Raw genomic sequence first — 20,373 nt, forward strand, 5'->3', positions numbered from 1 at the left:
GCCGACGGCAGGTGAAACAGGGTAACTTTCAACAAGCAGCCACACACTCCTACTGACACGCAGAGCGCTCTGACTCGAACTGAGCGTTGATGGGATTGGCTACAGCAGTAGTGCCACCTGGCGGTGACTGTAACCTGTAAAATAAAGTTATTATTCAACATTTATACGTATTTTCCGGACAAATCTCGTAGTTTACATGTTGCTCAGTTCCAGGCGAAATGACATTTTGCATTTTTCAGAAAAGCATAGTAAAATTAGAAACCCCAAAAACAGAATGCTCAAAATATCAGTTCCATTTTAATTAGAGCATTTATTTTGTTGTCCGTCTCAATCGATTAAAGAAGAACACTGCTTTCTCATAATCAGAGAATAAAAGTGATGGAAATGATACTTCTGACACAGAAGAAAATGGCACAATAGCAAAACAGTTACCATCCAGAAACCAGAAAAACCCTGCACTACAATCACATGTACACAGACTTCGAAGATAAAATACACTCTGCGAATGAAGTTGTGATCAGCTCTTTGCTGAAAGATTTTTTTTTTTTTTTAATTGTTTGTCTCAGTGGCAATGAAAGATGAAACAAGTAACTATCGTCAAGTAGGAACCTGTCAAGGACTTGTGGATGAAAATAGTGATATTAGAGTTATGTTCTTCAAACCTTGTGGCAAAAGGAATTCGAACTACGCGAAAGTTTGGAAAGTATAATTTATGTTCATGAGGAGATTGGTAAACTGCCAAATCCGATTACAAAAATTAAAAAACAATGTAAAGTTGTGTACCAGTTTAGTTTCAGAGTTAATGTTACTGAAGCATATGAAGAATAACTTTTGTTGATGATCGGTGTATGAACAGACCTATATGTTTAATACTGAAACTTTCCACATTTTTCTGATTTATGTGTATATTATTTTGTGTTTTTATTTCCTGCACTGTACTACATATGTAACTTTTTATCTATTAACATTGTATTATTTTGTTCTTTACATAATATGTTCATTAAAAGTGAAGTTGGTTTAAGTTCATTCGCATTGTGTAACACCCGTTACAGTATTGAACAATTTTTAAAATAAAAGCCATTAACTTATGGAATTTTTGTTTACAATATTTACAGCATCATGCCTTCAGAAAAGTGCACATATAATTGAAAACAAATTTTGAGCTCGACATTCGCAGAGTTTAGTTTAACTTTACATACACCTGAAAGTGCATGTTCAATTGCTGTAACGCCCGTTACGCCACATTTTTCGCTATTACTGAGTTGTGTTATCATGTATATGTACGAATTTAGTGTTTATTAAAATATACAGACAAACGGTGATGTTTCGAGGCAATTTGATATATCTTGACCCAGTAAGTACATTATTATAACAGTTTCTATTCGTCCAAATGTAACACCCGTTATGATGGAATGGCCGTCCAACGGCTTCTTCCACCATTTCTATCCTTGCTTTTATTTCACATTCGCACTTCATATCATCATTAATAATAGTACTCATTGAATATCAAAAACTAGTCACCTATTTTCTCCCCTCCTACTTCTATATTTGACACTGCTCGCTTCGTTCCAATCACTATGCCTTTTGTCTTTCTAACATTTATTTTCATCCCATATTCTTCACAGTCTTTCCCCAAGTTTTCAAAAATCTTATTGATTTTCTCATCAGATTCTCAACAAGCGCCATTTGCAAACCGTATACACTTAATCATTCTACCTCCTATTAAAATGCCGTGTGCATTTTGTAGGCTCTTTTCCACTACCTTCTCTAGATTATTAAATATTGTTGACGAGAGACAGCATCCTGTCGAACTCTCCTTTCAATTGCATTCTCCTCTGTCATTTATATACTACAACAGAGCACAAAATTTCCAGTCATCAGGCTGCCATTGGCGACTAGAAATTTAGAGCTGGCGACCACTGTTCAGTAGGAGTGATTTCTGCCTGCACTCATAGGGCTGCGCAGTTTGTGTTTCGCACAAAAATAATTGTCATTGAGTGGGAGAAAACATGGAGTGTGAAGTCTTCACAACGGACATGGAAAGTAGTCTTCACAACGTTGTAATTCGCCCCTCCTTTCCCACCCTCAATTGAAATGGTCACATTTTGTGCAGTTTTACCTATGAGTACTGCTTCATGTGTGAGAGGTTTCAGCAGTCTCAATAGAGTTGACTGCCTACAGGAATCCACTTAAGACTGACACACTGATGATTTGCTCACAATTTCCATCAGTGGCCCTTCACTTAAGGACTTTGATCCGAAAACTGCAATCGACAACTGGTATTTCTGTGCAGAGAGAGACCGTTACACAAACGTGAAGTCTTGAGGTAAGATATTTTTAAACATGTATATGAGTTGTCCAATTCAAATTGATTATCCTGAATTTAATTGTCGGTTTTTAAAATTTTATACCCTGATGTAATCTCTTTCTTTGTTAAAGCAAAGACCGTGTGTGTGTGTGTGTGTGTGTGTGTGTGTGAGGGCTCTCATAATTTGTACGTGAGATATATTGGCGACCATCATTTTTGGATTGGCGAGTGCGTCTGACTTTGAAATGTTGCGCCCTGTACTACAATATATACAAATTTGGTTTATTTTTGACTGCGCTAGTATTTGCCTCAAGTAGGAATTCCTACTTATACTGAATTACAAATACTGGTAGCACTTTAAAGTTATGAAGGCTATTTAGCTACACTTTTAGTTTCACTCATCGCTTGTATATTAGCCAGGGAGGCTAGGGCTAACTATCGGGTTTGTAGTACTCTTACCTTTCGTGGTGATGTGTGGTCAGCACTTTGGCTCCCGTCGCTGTTAATACTAGTAGCATTCTATACTCGAGTTCGCTATTTCTTTCAAGTAGCTCCCAAACTGTCCTCACGGCGCTAGATGGACGCCACAATGTTAAAACCATCTGGTCGGTATCAATCTCTACTCATCTCCACTCATCTTTCCTCTAACTTGATCCAATATTGCTTAACTTAACTGATTTTATGAGAATCTGTACTCCAGTACGGCTAGAATGTTGGCAATTCCAACACAAACTGAAAACAATATATAAGTACAGCCAGTGATCCCATCTCACCAATACTAAGCAATAGCTTGGATATTTCTTTCCTGGAGATTGAATTAGGAGGAAGCTCATGGAATGGATACCATAATTTGACCTCAGGTTCTTGAATTTTAAAATGTGTTACTTTGAAAACCTGGAGTGTATATGGTAAAAATACAAAATTCGAGTATCTCCGAAAGACATTAATCACAGCACTGGGTATTCGGAATACTCACAGGACGAAAGTGTGTTGAGAATGCTGACATCGACACGTGGAGTATGTTTTATACTTGTTGCAAATTACTATGTTGCAAATTAGTATTGCCATTGGTTTATTTTTATAGTCCTGTATTATTTCGGCAGTCGCTCACCAAATACTTGAACTAATGCATATATTATGAAAATGGTCAATGATTTCGGGCTTGAAATTTTCAAAAAAACGATTATGTTTACAGAATGCCACAGGCGAGATGATAATGAATGAAGATAAGAATGTATGTTTTGTTTTCATACTTTAATTTCAATTGTAACAACAGGCAGTAAAAAGATGCAACACAATTCTATTGAGACGAAAAGTGTGATGACATTTAGTTTAATCTACACCAATGCCTATGGACGCTAACGTTCAGTTTTACTTATCCAAACTTCCTACAGCCTCCAGCAAGAATCTACGAGGAATTGCTCAAATAGTGGATGAAATCTAAGCGAATATAAGTCACTATATCTCACAATCATTCTGCAATCATTGGCAGGTCATTTATCGCTGTAAATCTCCGTGAACTATGGTTTCCCGTGGTCTTCATACTGACGCAAGAACTTTCCTTTTGAATACACATAAAGTATACCTGAGATCCATATAAAGAAAACCTTAGAAAATGCTTTAGGTATATACAAACGCACTAGTAAAATCAATTTAAAACATTAGTTTTTAAAATCGATTGACATTAATTCTAAGAAAAATGGTCCTGATAACTATTTGAGTAACGTAAACTTCTCGAAAAATAAAAATATTATAATATTAAAATAAAAATATTACAGCTAAATTTGGTGTTTACAAGGATGCTTCAAATTTCACTGTTGTTTTTCCTGGCTATTTGAAATATTACTGCCTCCTTTCTTCTCTACGTCTAGAACAAGTGATTGATAATCACATTAAAGAACAAAATTTCGTACCATTGACGAATATGATTTTGTTAATCAGTTCATACGTTATAGTTTCCCTAGCGTATCTGCTTGTAGGTGTAACATAAAAATTAATGAAAGCACAGATAATAAATATGTTGGTAATGAACGTTCACAATACAGTAATGCACGAGCACTAACAATGTACAATGTACAGTTGAATGACAAAAATTTATTGATAAAAACGATATGAAGCAGTCCGGCCAGAAAGGTGAATAACAAAATGTTTCTCTACCAATTATTTATTATTATTGTTGAAATTTGTTAATATTATTACTACTTTATGTAAATAAATAAATAAATAATGATATAGAGTTTGCACTTACTACCTGGAACGCTTCATATTAAGAGAGCTGTAAACTTATAATCATGCAAGAATTTCTTACAAAGAAATTACTTATCTCGCATGACATCTACATGCTTCCTAGAAGAGAGCTTCAATTATCTATGAAGAAATTATACTATTGCAGAAAACACTGTAGAGAACAGTTACAGTTTAAAAATCAGACATTTATACTTTAGTGAACGCAAACAATTTGAAATTGGCTCTACTGACATTGCAGGCATGTTCACCTCCTGGTCTACTATATCATGCACTTAAACTTGACTCAGGAACAATAAGTTTAATGTTCCAAAATTTATGAAATAGCAAACATTCTGGACTTGTGTTTAAAGAGACCAACGATTTTAAATTAGATAATTTAGATGCTTTGGTGATGGGGAGTCCGTTATTCTTTTGTTAGCCAACATTTTGAAACAGGTTTGCCACAAGAGCATTATAAATTCTTAAAATATCATCGATATGCTGATGACACATTCATACTTTATAGGACGAAGATTAGTTATAATGTTTGCTTTCTTATCTCAACCAAATTGATTTAAGATTAAAATTCACGATCAGATATGAAAAGGGTAACGCATAGAATTTCCTATATTTAGTAGTTCATTAAAAAAATATATACCAAATCTATCTTCACAATTTAGACGAAGCCAACTGCATGTAATATGTATGTCCACAGAAAGGAGTTGATTCAAATCGGTACCGTAAGCTATGAAAAAATTATTCTTTAAAAATGGCGCAATTTAGCTCAAAGTCTTTCGTAACAAGGAGCAAAACTGAAAAAAATATACTGTTTTCAAAATAGGTTTCCTTCACCCTACTTTCATGTTCATCTAAAATTTCTAAAAATATGATTTACGGTTTATCCTGAAACCACTTATAAACACGGAAAAAAAAATCTCACTTCATACAAAATTCATCATAGTGTTGGTGCACATAAAGTGAAATATGAGTGTGAATGACAAAACTAACAATATTATTGTCATCTTTATATTATGAAAAGACTTGCTTAAGCTACTTGGTAATTAATGCTGAAGATAACAAAGAAAATGATTTCTTCCAATAACGTAAGAAACGTTCCAGAAAACAAACAAATAAATACACGTAAAGTCAAAAAACACTATATATTGGTAGTAGAGCCGAAGAGCATACGAGAAACTACGCAGATTGTCAGGGTTATCGAGTCCTCTAACTCTTTATAGTATAACATTCAAAATTGACAAGTTTTGCATAGGACGGTCTTTTTCATTGACAGAAGTATATTCGAGGCTTTCTACAAAAGCACTGAAAATTGAAAAATGAACATCAGAAAAGGAAATTTGGAAAAAAATTGGTATAAAACGAAATACATGAATAATAACGATACACACACGAAGTAAATAAAATTTAAGGTTCAATTTTTTCACCAGTTAATACAAAAATGTTTAAACCAACCAGAACTTATCAGTATGTATAATTTCTTCAGACAGTTGAAAAAACTATTTTAGGAAATATCTGGGTATCATGGCGGATAAGTAGTTTCTGTATGCAGGAATTTTCTTTTGATTACGAGTTTACGAATTTGTTAATATCAATTTTACAAATTTATTTTTGTTATTTTGGTGTTTAATACCACCGGTTCTTTCATAGCTTAATCATGACCGGTTAACAGATATTCTTATAAACTATATAAAGTGAATATCACAGTACTGAGACCGGTTATAATATTTAACAAAATATATATAAGGCTAGTACCCAAAAAAAGGTATTACTCTAGCAAGTGCTTTCGGAAAACTCTATTCCATCTTCAACCTAGACACAGTTCGCGGATGATTTAAAAAGATGGGGGAGAGATGTGGACAGATAAAAAATGGTTAAAAAGGATTTACGAAATACGAAGCACAAATCTTGTCGGAAATGAACTAATATTAATGGCCACTGTCACTGTTCACTGTTGTTCACGGCTTTTTATTACCTTCCAGACGCCGGAATTAAGTAGTAAAAAGGCTGCTCCATATCGCATTTGTTTCCTTTAGCTAAACTGAGCGTAGGTTTCTCCTTATGAATGTAATAGGCTTCCTTAATTTTTCGTTCAGTTGCTGTTTTTGCTTTCTCTATCAAACATGAATTAGTTATTGTCTTTAAGATGCGCTGCCAATCCAGATAGTGGTTGTAAACTACGAGATGTGCTCAGCTATTCTGGTACAAATATTCCTTTTTGTTTGACCTATATACCTAGGTATATTTTGTCACATTGACATTTAACACGATAAACGTCACTACTTTGTTGAGGATCAGTAAAAAATGCTTTAAAATTTGTTACGTATTTTTCTAGAGATTTAGGAGGAATTTCTGCAACCTTAACGCAGTATCTTCTTAATTTTTGTCGAAATACAGGGAGCAAAGAGTAGCACTAATCCATTTGTCAGTTTCCGAATCTGTTGGTTGATGGTGGGTGCGACGGTCTCCTGTTGTACCTGCTAACAAGTCTGTTACTTGGGTATATTGCAAACCTTCTGCAGGTACCAAGTGCATTTATTTCAAATCATCACAGTCATGGCTTCAGAAATTAAATGGTTGAAAAAACTTCTTCAGGAAAGCTCTTTTACTCTCAGACCTCCCGGGTAACCTCAATTAGGAAATTCAATATTTAATTAAAATTGGATCAGAAAATTGATTTCAAAAATCTTAATTACTGAAGTGGTACAAGCAAGTACAACAGGAGATCGTCGGCATCCACCATCAACCAACAACAGATGCCGAGACTGACAAATACTGTGGATTGGTGTCCCTCTGGTTCCGCGTGTTCTATATACGAAGAAGCTCTTATAATGTGTTCCATCTACTCGATTTAAATCATAACTATCATTTAATCTGTATACTATAAAACTTCTCCTAAATCGATATTTAAACTTATTTTCACTGGGAAGTGTACAGCATTATTAAGGAGAAAAGGTAACAGAGAAATTGTTGTATAACATAAGCAATTCGTGAAGCTCGAAAGTTACAATTTTAAATAGTCACTCGTGATCTACAATCTCCTGTGTAGTCGGGCTCCCTCGTGGGTATACGATTAGCGTACGCGCCTTGGGAGCAGGAGACCTGTTTGATTCTCGGTCGGAGCTTACGTAGTTCGGATCGCACGCTAACCTGTAGGTCCACGTTAACATAGCCTCGGTCAATCAACCCTGTGAAGTTTTTCCATGTACAAATTTCTTGTATGCACTTCATTCGTGAGTTTCCTACGTTTCGACTTGCATAGTGTTGGATGCTACGTGAAGTTTAAATATTAAATGTGTTAGGTACACGATATTCATAGTTGTTTGAATGGCCTCTTGCGAGATCTTAATGATAGATACATTAACTTACTTACAAACAGTATCACTTACGATCAACGCACAAACATAGACTGCCATTTACGATGGTAAGGGATTCGTAAAGTAAACTGAGTCTTTAAAGAAATATTTAAAAAAAAGAAAAGATGTATCAAACCAAAAGACTTAGATCTGTATTCAATTTATTTTTGCTTCTTATTTCTCGATTAGAAATACTCATCCAATCAACTATTTGTAGTGGCACAGAAAACGCCCTCATATATTGCAATCTTTTGTTATCAGTGTCTCACCGAGAAATTCGAGTAAGAAATTCCTCTGATAGTCATTTAACAACCCGTTCAATGTTTTATCAGTTCTACGGATGATGATTCTCGATGTAAATATGCCTCCTAAATACATCGGTCATCTTTAAATTATGAAAAGACTTGCTTAAGACACTTGGTAACTAATGCTGAAGATAACAAAGAAAATTATTTCTTCCAATAACGTGATAAACGTTCCGGAAAACAAACAAATAAATACACGTAAAGTCTATAATAATAATAATAATAATAATAAAAAAGGAAACAGAAAAATAAAACAAACATTTTACTGTGACTTTTTTTTTAAAGCCTGGCAATTGTTAAAGTGTTCTATAAAAAATAATAACAAAAAGACATTAAATAAATCAATACTAACATTCATAAAAATAGGCATCAGGATTCTTTTCGTTTCAATTTTACACATCCAAAGGCAAGGTATTTTGTGTGAACTCTTATCAGTTGCTAGACTTAATTACATAAAACCCTTCACTTTAAACGGATTCTTTTGTTAGCTGTTTTATTTCAGTTTTTTTGTTTTCATTCTGTAAGAAATAAGTACTGAGGTATTAATGAAGCATACTAAAATCACCATGAACATTTTCGCACAGAAAGGTGACACAAACAATAGTTTATCATCAGTTTATTCACTTAAAACTCTCACTGCACGCAAAATATATCATTAAACTGTCAAAGTAATGGTGATGCACTCTCTTTCCAACAGTTGAAATTTCCCATGTTTTTCTTCACAAACTGCACTCAATAATATCATTCGATTCATATAAAAAGTACTTTCGTTACCATTTGCTCAAAATGCTTTCTTCTAATGAATCAAACACAGTTAAGTTACAACCCAATCTGAAAAGGGAAAGAAAAAGTGTAATCATTACTAAATTGTATCGAAGAGAATACATTTGTCAGAAATTACGAGAGCAAACGAATTCGACACAATAAAATTGAATTGGGCAACAGTAATATATTTGCGAAGGTTGTTCATTCTTTTAACAAACTGTATATTTATAGGATTATAGGTATGGCAGAACCAGGTATGACGTCAGATGATTCACAGAACGGTATAATGATATTTTTTTAGTTTAATGTCCTACGGTTATGTCCCTTAGGCTAAAGAATGCGGAACATTAATAAAAGAGATTGACTATGAAATTAAAATTTTTGTGCTCTCCCACCGGGAATCGAATCTAAAACCACCGCACTAAAGGCGCACACACTAACCACATTGAACGGTATGACATGAAACGAAAACTCCATATCGAACCCCAGTAATGTTCCACTATAATGTGAGGACTAATGTGTCGCCACAGCATGGTATAGTGGAATCTATGCCATGTAGAGCCACAGGCGAAACAGACACAAAGGGGGGAGGGGGTTACACAGCCCCCTTGTGTGATAGAGGCCAGAGTAAGACCGTCCATGAGAAACAACAGCAGCAGACTGGTACTTAATTTTTACTAATGAATTTTGTCTGCAGAAAATGACCAGTCCTTCTCCTCTTTGATTTCTTTCGCCTAAACTACATTTGGCTACGACACTAGCTTCCTTTTCTTCCCAAGAGAAAACAGAAATCATAGACAGGGAGAAAAGGGGTGCATTCGAAATGCAATAATAAATAAATATTTATAATACGAATAGTAATGGCAATAATAATAATAATAAAATAAAAAATTGCTCTCTTCTTAAGTATCAGATAAAAAGTATTTCAATAAACACATCAGGATAGAATACAAGAGAAGAAATGCTACAAATAGATACATAGTCCTGTGTGCTTCGCACCTGCCTCTCTCCGCTAGCTGGTACGTATTCTCTTGTGTCAGCAGGTTTTTTAAGCAAACAAAACCCAAAAGAAGTCGACATAGTGACATAATTTTCTTGCGTGTCAAAAAACTGTTCGGTATCATGATATGGAATAAAATAGAATAAAATATGATACCTGCTCTGCTTCAGCTTGCGACACATAATGAAGTTTTCGTATCGCTTATGTATTACAATACTCCCTGTCTAAGTTGTTCTATTTTAAGTTTGAGTATTTTCTTTTATTTCTTCTCTGTATTAATATATACTCGTAAGTAAAATTCAGTATATCCTTTTACTTGTTATATTTTTGCCTTCTTGTGAAGATGGACAGATTTATTGTCCAAATATATCAACTTTCCAGGTTGTATGTTGTTTTGAGAAACAGAAAAAGTAAAATATTATTTCAATTGTTAGCATTTCCACATTTAATTCCTATAACTGAGGTACCATTAATATCCCATTTGTAAATTTTACGGTTTCCTTTGTAATAGTTTGATTGTTTAAAAGTACCCCTAGTAAATTTACAAGACATATTGCGATTTATTTCTTAAATTTATCTTCATTATAAATTTTGTTTTATTTGAAATCCTTTATGGGATTGAATATGACTACTAAATTTTCCTTATAAATTGTTCTTTAATATGTAAGCATTTCTTTACATAAAATCCTCTTTTTCGTTTTTTTTTTTTTTTTTTTACAAACTGTATCTATTTCCCTTTAATTTGGTTCATAAGGTTCATATTTCTATTTTGCTTAGTGTATTTTTATCTTTAATAAAATTCTGTTACACCAAAGAGGCATCATATCTTAGGTTATCTTTATTAGAATTTTTCGTTCGGGTTCAAGAGACGTTTTATCGATTTTACCCTATTCCACTTCTCCTAAATTACTTTCAAGAACCTAAATTCTGATTATTGGTTTTCGAAAATAATCCTTAACATCCTATTGGCTATTCAGTCTTGGCGTAGCAACTAATCTACGTATACTTCAATTTAGAAGTAAAGATTGATTGTTCCTCACTCCCGAGAGGAGGGTAGTTTTCTCCTATTATAGAGAATCTCTTTGTAACGTTTTCGAGTTTCGGGCACGAGTGCTAACATAACATATACCCGCTGCTGAAAAATGTAATTTTAAAGTTTTATCAAATAGATATTCTTATAATGGAAGACCTCTTCTCATAATGGAAGAAAGGACGTGTAAAAATTTAAAAGAAATTGTGGAATTTCGATAATTATTATTGTTCCTGTATTGGCGTCATGTTTGATCAAGCCGACCGTCACACTGGACTAGATGTCGAAAGCATTAATTTAAGTCCTTATTACCTTTTTGGAGAAGTCAGCAAGCGGAGAAACTAGTTGCTAATTACTAATTAGTTCTTTAAGTTTCTGATTTTACTGTGAACTGTTTATATTCCATACGAATAGAAACTTGAACTTTAGAATATACGGACAGAAACCTGGTCAATGTTCTTTTTTTGATACTGCAGTATGTTATTAATTTGATTTCAATGTATTCTTCCTTCTTTTGTGTGATAATTGTTTTTAATGAAGAACTAAAATTAACATGATTTTCAATTCCACGTTTGGAAGTAAAAATACTTGTAACAAATGAGCCCATGAAGAACTCAAAATAAAAATTTTGGAAATATATTCGGTGCCTTCCATTTCAATTCAGGCAAAAAAATATAAAATTGTACCATCACCATCTCAGATATTGTTGAAACTTATTTTATAGCAACTACACATGTTTTTAAGAGACCCATATTTTTTTGTTTTGTCGAAAAAAATTTTCCCGCCAAGTAATGGGCCATCAAAGACGGGGAGTACAATTTATGAATTGTAGAAGACATGGAAAATGGTCAACTTCGGAGCTTCACCATTCGGCTATGGAGACAGGTAGAGTTATAATTCTTGTTGTGGTATGTACATAGGGATATAAATAAACTATATTGTATTAGAGTTTGGTTTGCGCATGCGTATCTTTTTGTACATAAATTAACAAATGAACGTCAATTTATCTGAAAAGTCGGAGTTTGCGAATTTTTTTCGAGCACTTCCGGTTCGAATTTTAAAATTCTGTTTTCGCGGTTGGTAAGACCTAGCTACCCGCTTTCCGAAAAAAAAAAATTGTATCGCTTCTGTGTGCAACCGTTTTGTCGTAAAAAAATTCGAGAAATTGTAAAATTTTCAAAAATCACCATTTTTGGGCGCCATTTTCTCGAAAACACCATCTTTTAAAATTCTGAAATTTTGTCAGATGGTTCAACTTTACATGAATAATAAACACACCAAATACCATTCTCGACCAATGCTTCATGAATTAACTGCAGCCTTTTGAAGTTAGCGAAGTTTCGTTAACTTTGATGTCACAGTTAGCAACACTGGGAACAATAAAAGTGCAATGATTTGATGATGTTTGTGGTTCACATTCATTAAATGAAGAACACAAGCTTTCCTTGACTGTTTTTTTTTTTTTTTTTTTTTCATTATTTTGATCAAGAAGGCTCTCTGAAATAGTAAAATGAGCCTCCTCCTACTCCTCCGTTTTCTTAAACCGAAACAATCTGAGGTAGAAATTACGATTACGAAACGCACACATTTCAAGTTCACTTACTTAAAATGGTCTTCGGAAACAAAATTTCACTGATTTTTTATTTATTTATTTATTTATTTATTTATTATTATTATTATTATTTTTACATGGACCAATCATTTGCTTGGTTGGTGTTTTCTTCGCTAATAGCATGTAACCTTGCAGGTGCTCCAATAGATGTTGGCTCACAACTCGTCCAGGAGTGGATCTAGGGGGAAGAAACTTTTTTAATTTTTTTTTTATAAATAAAACCAATCTCAGAGTTTGGAGCTCTTAAAAGTAACTCTAAGTAGCAGTATAACCCCCCCCCCCCTTCCAGAAGTCCGTCCTGGGTCCACCCCTGCGTAGCACATTGTCGATAGTTACAAATGCTGAAGATCCATGTGGAAGCATAAACAGCACTTCAACTTCACGTAATTTATGATTTGTTCATAATATTTCTGCTACGCACCACTGGTTATCATACATATATGTATGTAACAAAAGTTCCTTTTTGGAGATTTCTTAAATCTACACTTTGAATTGCACAAGTTCGATTTTGGGGGAAGCATGAAGTTAGTTCATGGTGACCCGTTACTGCCATCAAAACTTCGCCATTTTCCGAAAGCCAAAGATGACTTCGTTGAATATTAGTTACCGGTCGCATACTTTCCCTTTTTTTCTTCCGGAAGTCGTCGAATTCAGTTCCAGGCAATAAAACGAGAGTAATACCCGGAGTTTGTACTTGCACTATACTCACGAATTCTTATGCGGTTTTAGTGGGGGCGCGGTGGCTCAGTGGTAGAGCGTTCGCCTCCGGTGCTTGGGGTCCCTGGTTCAATCCCAGCTCACGCCGTGTGGGCTTTGTGGTGGACAAACACCGTGCTCGTGGGTTTTCTCGGGGTTATCCCGTTTCCTCCCACTTTCTGCATTTCACCATTTCATTCATTTCTCATAATCACCGTCTTCTTTAGCCTAACCGGCATAATCGTGGGACGTAAAACTTAAAGATTTCATTTTTTTCTTCTGCGGTTTTAATACTGTGTATCTGTTTTTGCTTAAGGTTATGCCGCGTTGCCACATCCTTTACACCTCCCCCCCCCCCCTCAATACCGTCACACAGACCCTTGCATGGCCGGTTTCACTGCAAAACCACTGGTTTATCGGACCTGTCTGCATCTCGAACATCTGAAAGCGATTTTTAAAGTGGGATGCAGCACCGTCAGAAATCACTGACACGGTTTGGGAAATTGTAGACACTTATTTTCTCGTATTCAAATCTTTTTCTATAAAATATATTTTCGCTTTTCTTCGAGTATTTTTAGAATCTTGTCTATGGCTATGAGTACATGAGCCGAATCGTGTGTTTTATCGTCGTTTATAGCAACAAAACTGTCATTTGTTTCATATTCCGGTGATAACTTTGAATTTCACTTTGCAGAATAACAGTTCAGTTTTCAGCGAAGTCCATATGAAGTAAATTAGAATTTGTATCTTGAAATTTTATACGGTGCTTTTCGGTAGCAATTAATTCTCTTTGGATTTTCTTGATGTAGTCATGAATTACAATTCTTACAGTTAATCCAGCAATGTACCATACGAAAACAAAAAAGTCGCACAGTTTTTTTAACGAGATTATTGTTTTCCCATATGGCATACGTAACAGTTTCATTTTCATCAGGATCAATAATTAAAGACTACACTTATTCCTTCCACTCCAGGACATTCCCCACATTCTTGAAGAAGACAGTTGTCATTTTCTACGGATCATACTACTAAAGGAAATATGTCACTCATGACAGCTTCAATACAGGCTGCACCTTTGATTTGTAGCAACGCAGTAGCAGCTAACTTAAAATTTGTACAACACACACACACATATATATACACACTTCCCTCGCAGGTTGCGGACTGACCCACTTTAGTCGAATACTGTAAAATTCCGAGTGACCCATTCTTGTATTGGGATTGTTCTGTTTAAAAAGTCAGTAAATTTCTTTGGAACGCGTAAGAAAACGTTTCGATTTTTTTAAACTTTTTGTCCTTTTTCGATCACTGTAATGACATCGCATTTAATTGAGACTTTGTCTGGAGCATTCCAAATCATCACTGAGGTATATGTTCAGGCTTTTCGTAGATTATCAGAATTTATTGGATGATCATTTCAAGTAAACTTAAAATTTGTGTGTTTCGTAATCGTAATTTCCACCTCAGATTATTTCGGTTTAAGAAAACGGAGGAGTAGGGGGAGGCTTATTTTACTATTTCAGAGAGCCTTCTTGATCAAAATAATGAAAAAAACAGTCAAGAAAAGTTTTTATTCTTCATTTAATGAATATGAAACACAAACATCATCAAATCATTGCACTTTTATTGTTCCCAGTGTTGCTAACTGTGACATCAAAGTTAACGAAACTTCGCTAACTTCAAAAAGCTGCAGTTAATTCATGAAGCATTGGTCGAGAATGGTATTTGGTGTGTTTATTATTCATGTAAAGTTGAACCATCTGACAAAATTTCAGAATTTTAAAAGATGGTGTTTTCGAGAAAATGGCGCCCAAAAATGGTGATTTTTGAAAATTTTACAATTTCTCGAATTTTTTTACGACAAAACGGTTGCACACAGAAGCGATACAATTTTTTTTTTTTTTCGGAAAGCGGGTAGCTAGGTCTTACCAACCGCGAAAACAGAATTTTAAAATTCGAACCGGAAGTGCTCGAAAAAAATTCGCAAACTCCGACTTTTCAGATAAATTGACGTTTATTTGTTAATTTATGTACAAAAAGATACGCATGCGCAAACCAAACTCTGATACAATATAGTTTATTTATATCCCTATGTACATACCACAACAAGAATTATAACTCTACCTGTCTCCATAGCCGAATGGTGAGGCTCCGAAGTTGACCCATTTTCCATGTCTTCTACAATTCATAAATTGTACTCCCCGTCTTTGATGGCCCATTACTTGGCGGGAAAATTTTTTTCGATAAAACAAAAAAATATGGGTCTCTTAAAAACATGTGTAGTTGCTATAAAAAAAGTTTCAACAATATCTGAGATGGTGATGGTACATGCTCTTCCTGAATTGAAATGGAAGCCACCATTCATAACTATCTGTATATTGCTTTATACTGGCTCGGATCCAAGGGGAGGGCTATAGCCTCTTTCCCTCGATGCTCAGGTATACACTGTATAAAATGAGCTTCAATCTTGCTTTACACGGGATAAAGCGGCAAACTATGGTTTAGGCTCTCCCTTGATCATATCCTGGATCCGCCACTGGTTTTATATATTTATTTTGAAAATATTCAATATACAGCTTTTTGAGACAAATTCAAAATTGTGACATTTCGATTTTTTTTTAACGCTATGGTGTTATATACCATCTGAAGGCTTTTTTCGTAAGCTTCAAAATCACATCTACTAACCAACTCCTTCGATCCTTTAAGTCAGCTGTAAAAGTTAATTGAACAAATATCACTCAAGCAATTTTTCGTAAATTCTGAGAACTTGGAGTCTGTTATTTCGAAACCGGGTTACAAATCAACTTTCCGCCTGTTTCTCACACTGATGATAGCGGTCAGAATATAAAATATCACCCCAATTTGTAAGGGTCATTCCGAAACTGTGTGTTCATTTGACATGGAGTGGCTCTCAAGGGGTAGTTTCTTTCTGAAAGCTCTATGCACTTTACATATTCGAATGCCCTATCTTAGTGGACCTATGATGAAGCCTTCAGCTAAGAAATGAAATGTCAATGAAAGTTAAAATTTCCTAACAATTATTTTTTCCTTATCCTTTTGTCCTCCTATACCAGCGTTTCCCATCCGGTGTGCCGTGAATTGGATACAGCTGGTGTGCCGCGAGGAATCGAAACAAAATTATTAATTTTATAGTAATCAAATTGCAAAACGTAGGGAAAAATGTATATTTGTATTTCACATTAATATAAACCTCTACTGTGAATCTACAATTTTAAGTTTCATACCAGGTTACTGTTCTGTATATTTCTAATGTTGAAAAAAATGGTTATCATTGTTATGACCATTATTGCTTCTTTATTATTGCAGACTATTTCGTAACTTGAAAATTTAAAATATCATTCAATCCTTTCGACAAATTACCCACATTTGTCTTTTAAAAGTAAAAGAGTTGTGTTTATTCGTTCGTTATTTAGTGATCTTCCTTCTTAGTAAAAGATTGGATACAGCTTTTAAAAAGAAAGCGTATTTTTAAAAACCTGAGTCCAATATTTCATTGCAATTGTTTTCTATTCTTAAATTAGAATGGAAAATAAGCATAATGATTTACCACGGGGAAAAACCAGTGATAAAGCTGTCTTCTCTGTAAGAAGGATATCAATAATCACAGAAAAATACCACTGTGTTTTACATTTACAAATAATAATATCTATAAGTGTGCCGCGAGAATCCAAGTAACACCCGTAGTGTGCCGCAAGTTGAAAAAGGTTGGGAAACGCTGTCCTATACGTTTCAGAATGACTTTCACTGAAGGTTGAAATAATAGGAAATATTTGACATTAGATTATGTGAAAACAATACTTTTGTTGTTCCTATTGAAAGCTTAATTTCTACTATGCATTAATTTTTAAAACGTGAAAACACAACTTACTCTTTAAATCCTAATGTTACTTCTTCCACCTTCGATGGATGGCACACAATTGCAGTTCTTGACTGTTCCGGATTAAATAATGGGGTTACATAACGAGGTCCTACCTTTTTCAAATCTTCTACAGTCACTTCAGCTAGCTTTTTAATTAGGTTTCTGTAACAAATGGAAATGGAAATAACATACACTCTTACATATGAATTTTAAAGAAATAAAGTAATAATAATAATAATAATAATATAATAATAAAGCTTAAGATTATCCAAATTTCTTTGCACAGTTACTGTGAAAGTCAATAGCACTGAAAGTAAATTTCATTTCTGTTCAACCAGGAACCTGATTATATATTTACTGTAGCAGTACATCTCATGAGTTAATATATACATAAACGTTTATGGCTTTGAATGCTGTAAACTGCATATGTATGTATAATATATATCAAAAGTATTCGGACACCTGACTGAAAATTACTTACAAGTTCGTGGCGCCCTCCATCGGTACTGCTGAAATTCAATATGCTGTTGGCCCACCCTTAGCCTTGATGACAGCTTCCACTCTCGCAGGCATACTTTCAATCAGGTGTTGGAAGGTTTATTGGGGAATTGTAGCCCATTCTTCACGGAGTGTTGAACTGAGGAGAGGTATCGATGTAGGTCGGTGAGGCCTGACACGAAGTCGGCGTTCCAAAACATCCTAAAGGGATTCTATAAGATTCAAGTCAGGACTCTGTGCAGGCCAGTCCATTACAGGGATGTTACGGTCATGTAACCACTCCACCACAGGCCGTGTAGTATGAACAGGTGCTCGTTCGTGTTGAAAGATGCAATCGCCATTCCCGAATTGCTCTTCAACAGTGGGAAGCAAGAAGGTGCTTAAAACATCAATGTAGGCCTAAGCTGTGAGAGTGCTACGCAAAACAACAAGGGGTGCAAGCCCCCTCCAAGAAAAACACGACCACACCATAACACCACCACCTCCGAATTTTACTGTTGGCACTACACACGCTGACAGATGACGTTCACCGGATATTCGCCATACCCACACCCTGCCATCGGATCGCCACATTGTGTACCGTGATTCGTCACTCCACACAACGTTTTTCCATTGTTCAATCGTACAATGTTTAAGCTCCTTAAACCAAGCGAGGCATCGTTTGGCATTTACCTGTGTGATGTGTGGCTTATGAGCAGCCGCTCGACCATGAAATCCAAGTTTTCTCATCTCACGCCTGACTATATAGTACTTGGAGTGGATCCTGATGCAGTTTGGAATTCCTGTGTAATGGTCTGGATAGATGTCTGCCTATTACACTTTACAGCCCTTCTCAAGTGTCGGCGGTCTCTGTCAGTCAACAGACGAGGTCGGCCTGTACGCTTTTGTGCTGTACGTGTCCCTTCACGTTTCCACTTCACTATCACATCAGACACAGTGGACCTAGGGATGTTTAAGTATGGAAATCTCGCGTACAGACTTCTGACACAAGTGATACCCAATCACCTGACAACGTTCGAAGTCCGTGAGTTCCGCGGAGCGCCCCATTCTGCTTTCTCACGATGTCTAACGACTACTGAGGTCGCTGATAATGAGTACCTGGCAGTAGGTGGCAGCACAATGCATCTAATATGAAAAACGTATGTTTTGGGGAGTGATCCGGGCTTTTGATCACATAGTGCATATATATATATATATATATATATATATATATATATATATATATAGATAGATAGATAGATAGATAGATAGATAGATAGATAGATATTGATTTAAGTTCAGCATCCCTATCAGCGATGAGGCTATGAGACGTGAACCTACGGTTTAACGTGGGATCTGAATCACATGAGCTCCAGCCGGGAATTGAACCCGAGTCTCGCACATCATATACATATTATATATATACACACACACCGGAACCTACCGCTGAAACAAAGTTCCAGAGGTTAAAGAGCATATTACGTTTTCGTCTTCTTTTTACATCTAGCACCATCTCACCCCTCTATGAGCATGGGCGCTAGATATGCTGCATGATATATATTTATGCTAAATGAAGGGGGTGCTGCTAGATGTAAAAAGACGAAAAACTTAAATAGTCTTTAACCTCCGGGGCCTTGTTTCGACGATAGGACCTGGTAAAGATATGGCGATAACACCACATGGCGCATTGAAGATAAGTTTCTAACAGAGATAAATTAAAATTGTTTGGCATGAATTAGGGGTAACATGCGTAAGTGGTAATCATGTGATCCGTGTTCAAACCCCATCACGTGTTTCACTTTTTTATATATATATCGTCGGTCCAATGCCAAAACCGCGAATGTGCAAATTTTGCTATTTTCATCTAAGTGCAGTTTTGTTATTTGGTGCACACAGATTCCAATACCAAAGTCCCATTTATGAAGTATGAGTACATTGAAGTTATCGTCAATTCCTAAAACATGTACCTAAGTCTATATTCTGATTTTTCGGGGTAAGTTGAATATTAAAATTCTTATAGCTCAAAGTCAAATTTAGCACATTCGCAGTTTCGGCAGTAGATCGACGATATATATATATATATATGGTGCGAAACATTATAGCAAGCTAAATGGAAATGGAAAAAACGAAGAAAAGTGGGAATAGTGTAAAGAAATAGAATGATACACATACGCAGGGTGGGCCATTTATGTTGAAACACAAATATCAACGGTGAGACACTGTTACCCTATAATGCAACCTCGGTAACAGTGTTGTGAACCTAACATAAAGTTGTATTTTCTTTAAGTCAGATTATTACATATTTGAAATCTACATATTAAACGAAAACTTACAACACCATACTTACTCAGTGTTACAAACTAAGGACGCTACAATATCACAGACACAAACTCTGGAGCCTTCTAAGAATAGTAATAACGCAAGTGAAGTTGACGGAGTTATGCATATCCCGAAGTTAAAAGGAAACGAAAATTTGAGTTTTTTCGAAACGCTTTATTTGGAAAAAGTGCTAGGATATTATAAAATTTAGTAACATGGATAGTTTTCAAAAGATGTAAAAATGGTATTATCGTTGCAGTAATGTATCGTCTCAAACCGTTCCGGAAATATGAAAAATAAAGATATTGCTTAAAATGACGCATTTGAAATTAAGTCTTTAAGTTTTACGTCCCACAGTCATGCCGGCTAGGGTAAAGGAAACTG

At 35.2% G+C, this 20,373-nt stretch overlaps 1 protein-coding gene across 1 annotated transcript in view; it reads right to left on the minus strand.

The window, feature by feature from the left end:
- Nucleotides 1-8,470: 8,470 nt before the first annotated feature.
- Nucleotides 8,471-20,373, minus strand: part of LOC145672968 (uncharacterized protein C05D11.1-like) — a 79,964-nt gene continuing 68,061 nt past the window's right edge. Inside the window, exons 17-18 of the mRNA XM_081742240.1 lie at nt 17,203-17,355; nt 8,471-9,041 (exon numbers count right to left, since the gene is read on the minus strand). Of these exons, the coding sequence (XP_081598366.1) occupies nt 8,981-9,041; nt 17,203-17,355 (214 nt within the window). The 3' untranslated portion in view covers nt 8,471-8,980. The remainder of the gene's footprint in view (nt 9,042-17,202; nt 17,356-20,373) is intronic.

Source organism: Thermobia domestica, chromosome 2, assembly GCF_964235325.1.
Source record: "Thermobia domestica chromosome 2, izTheDome1.hap1.1, whole genome shotgun sequence".
Lineage (NCBI taxonomy): Eukaryota > Metazoa > Arthropoda > Insecta > Zygentoma > Lepismatidae > Thermobia > Thermobia domestica.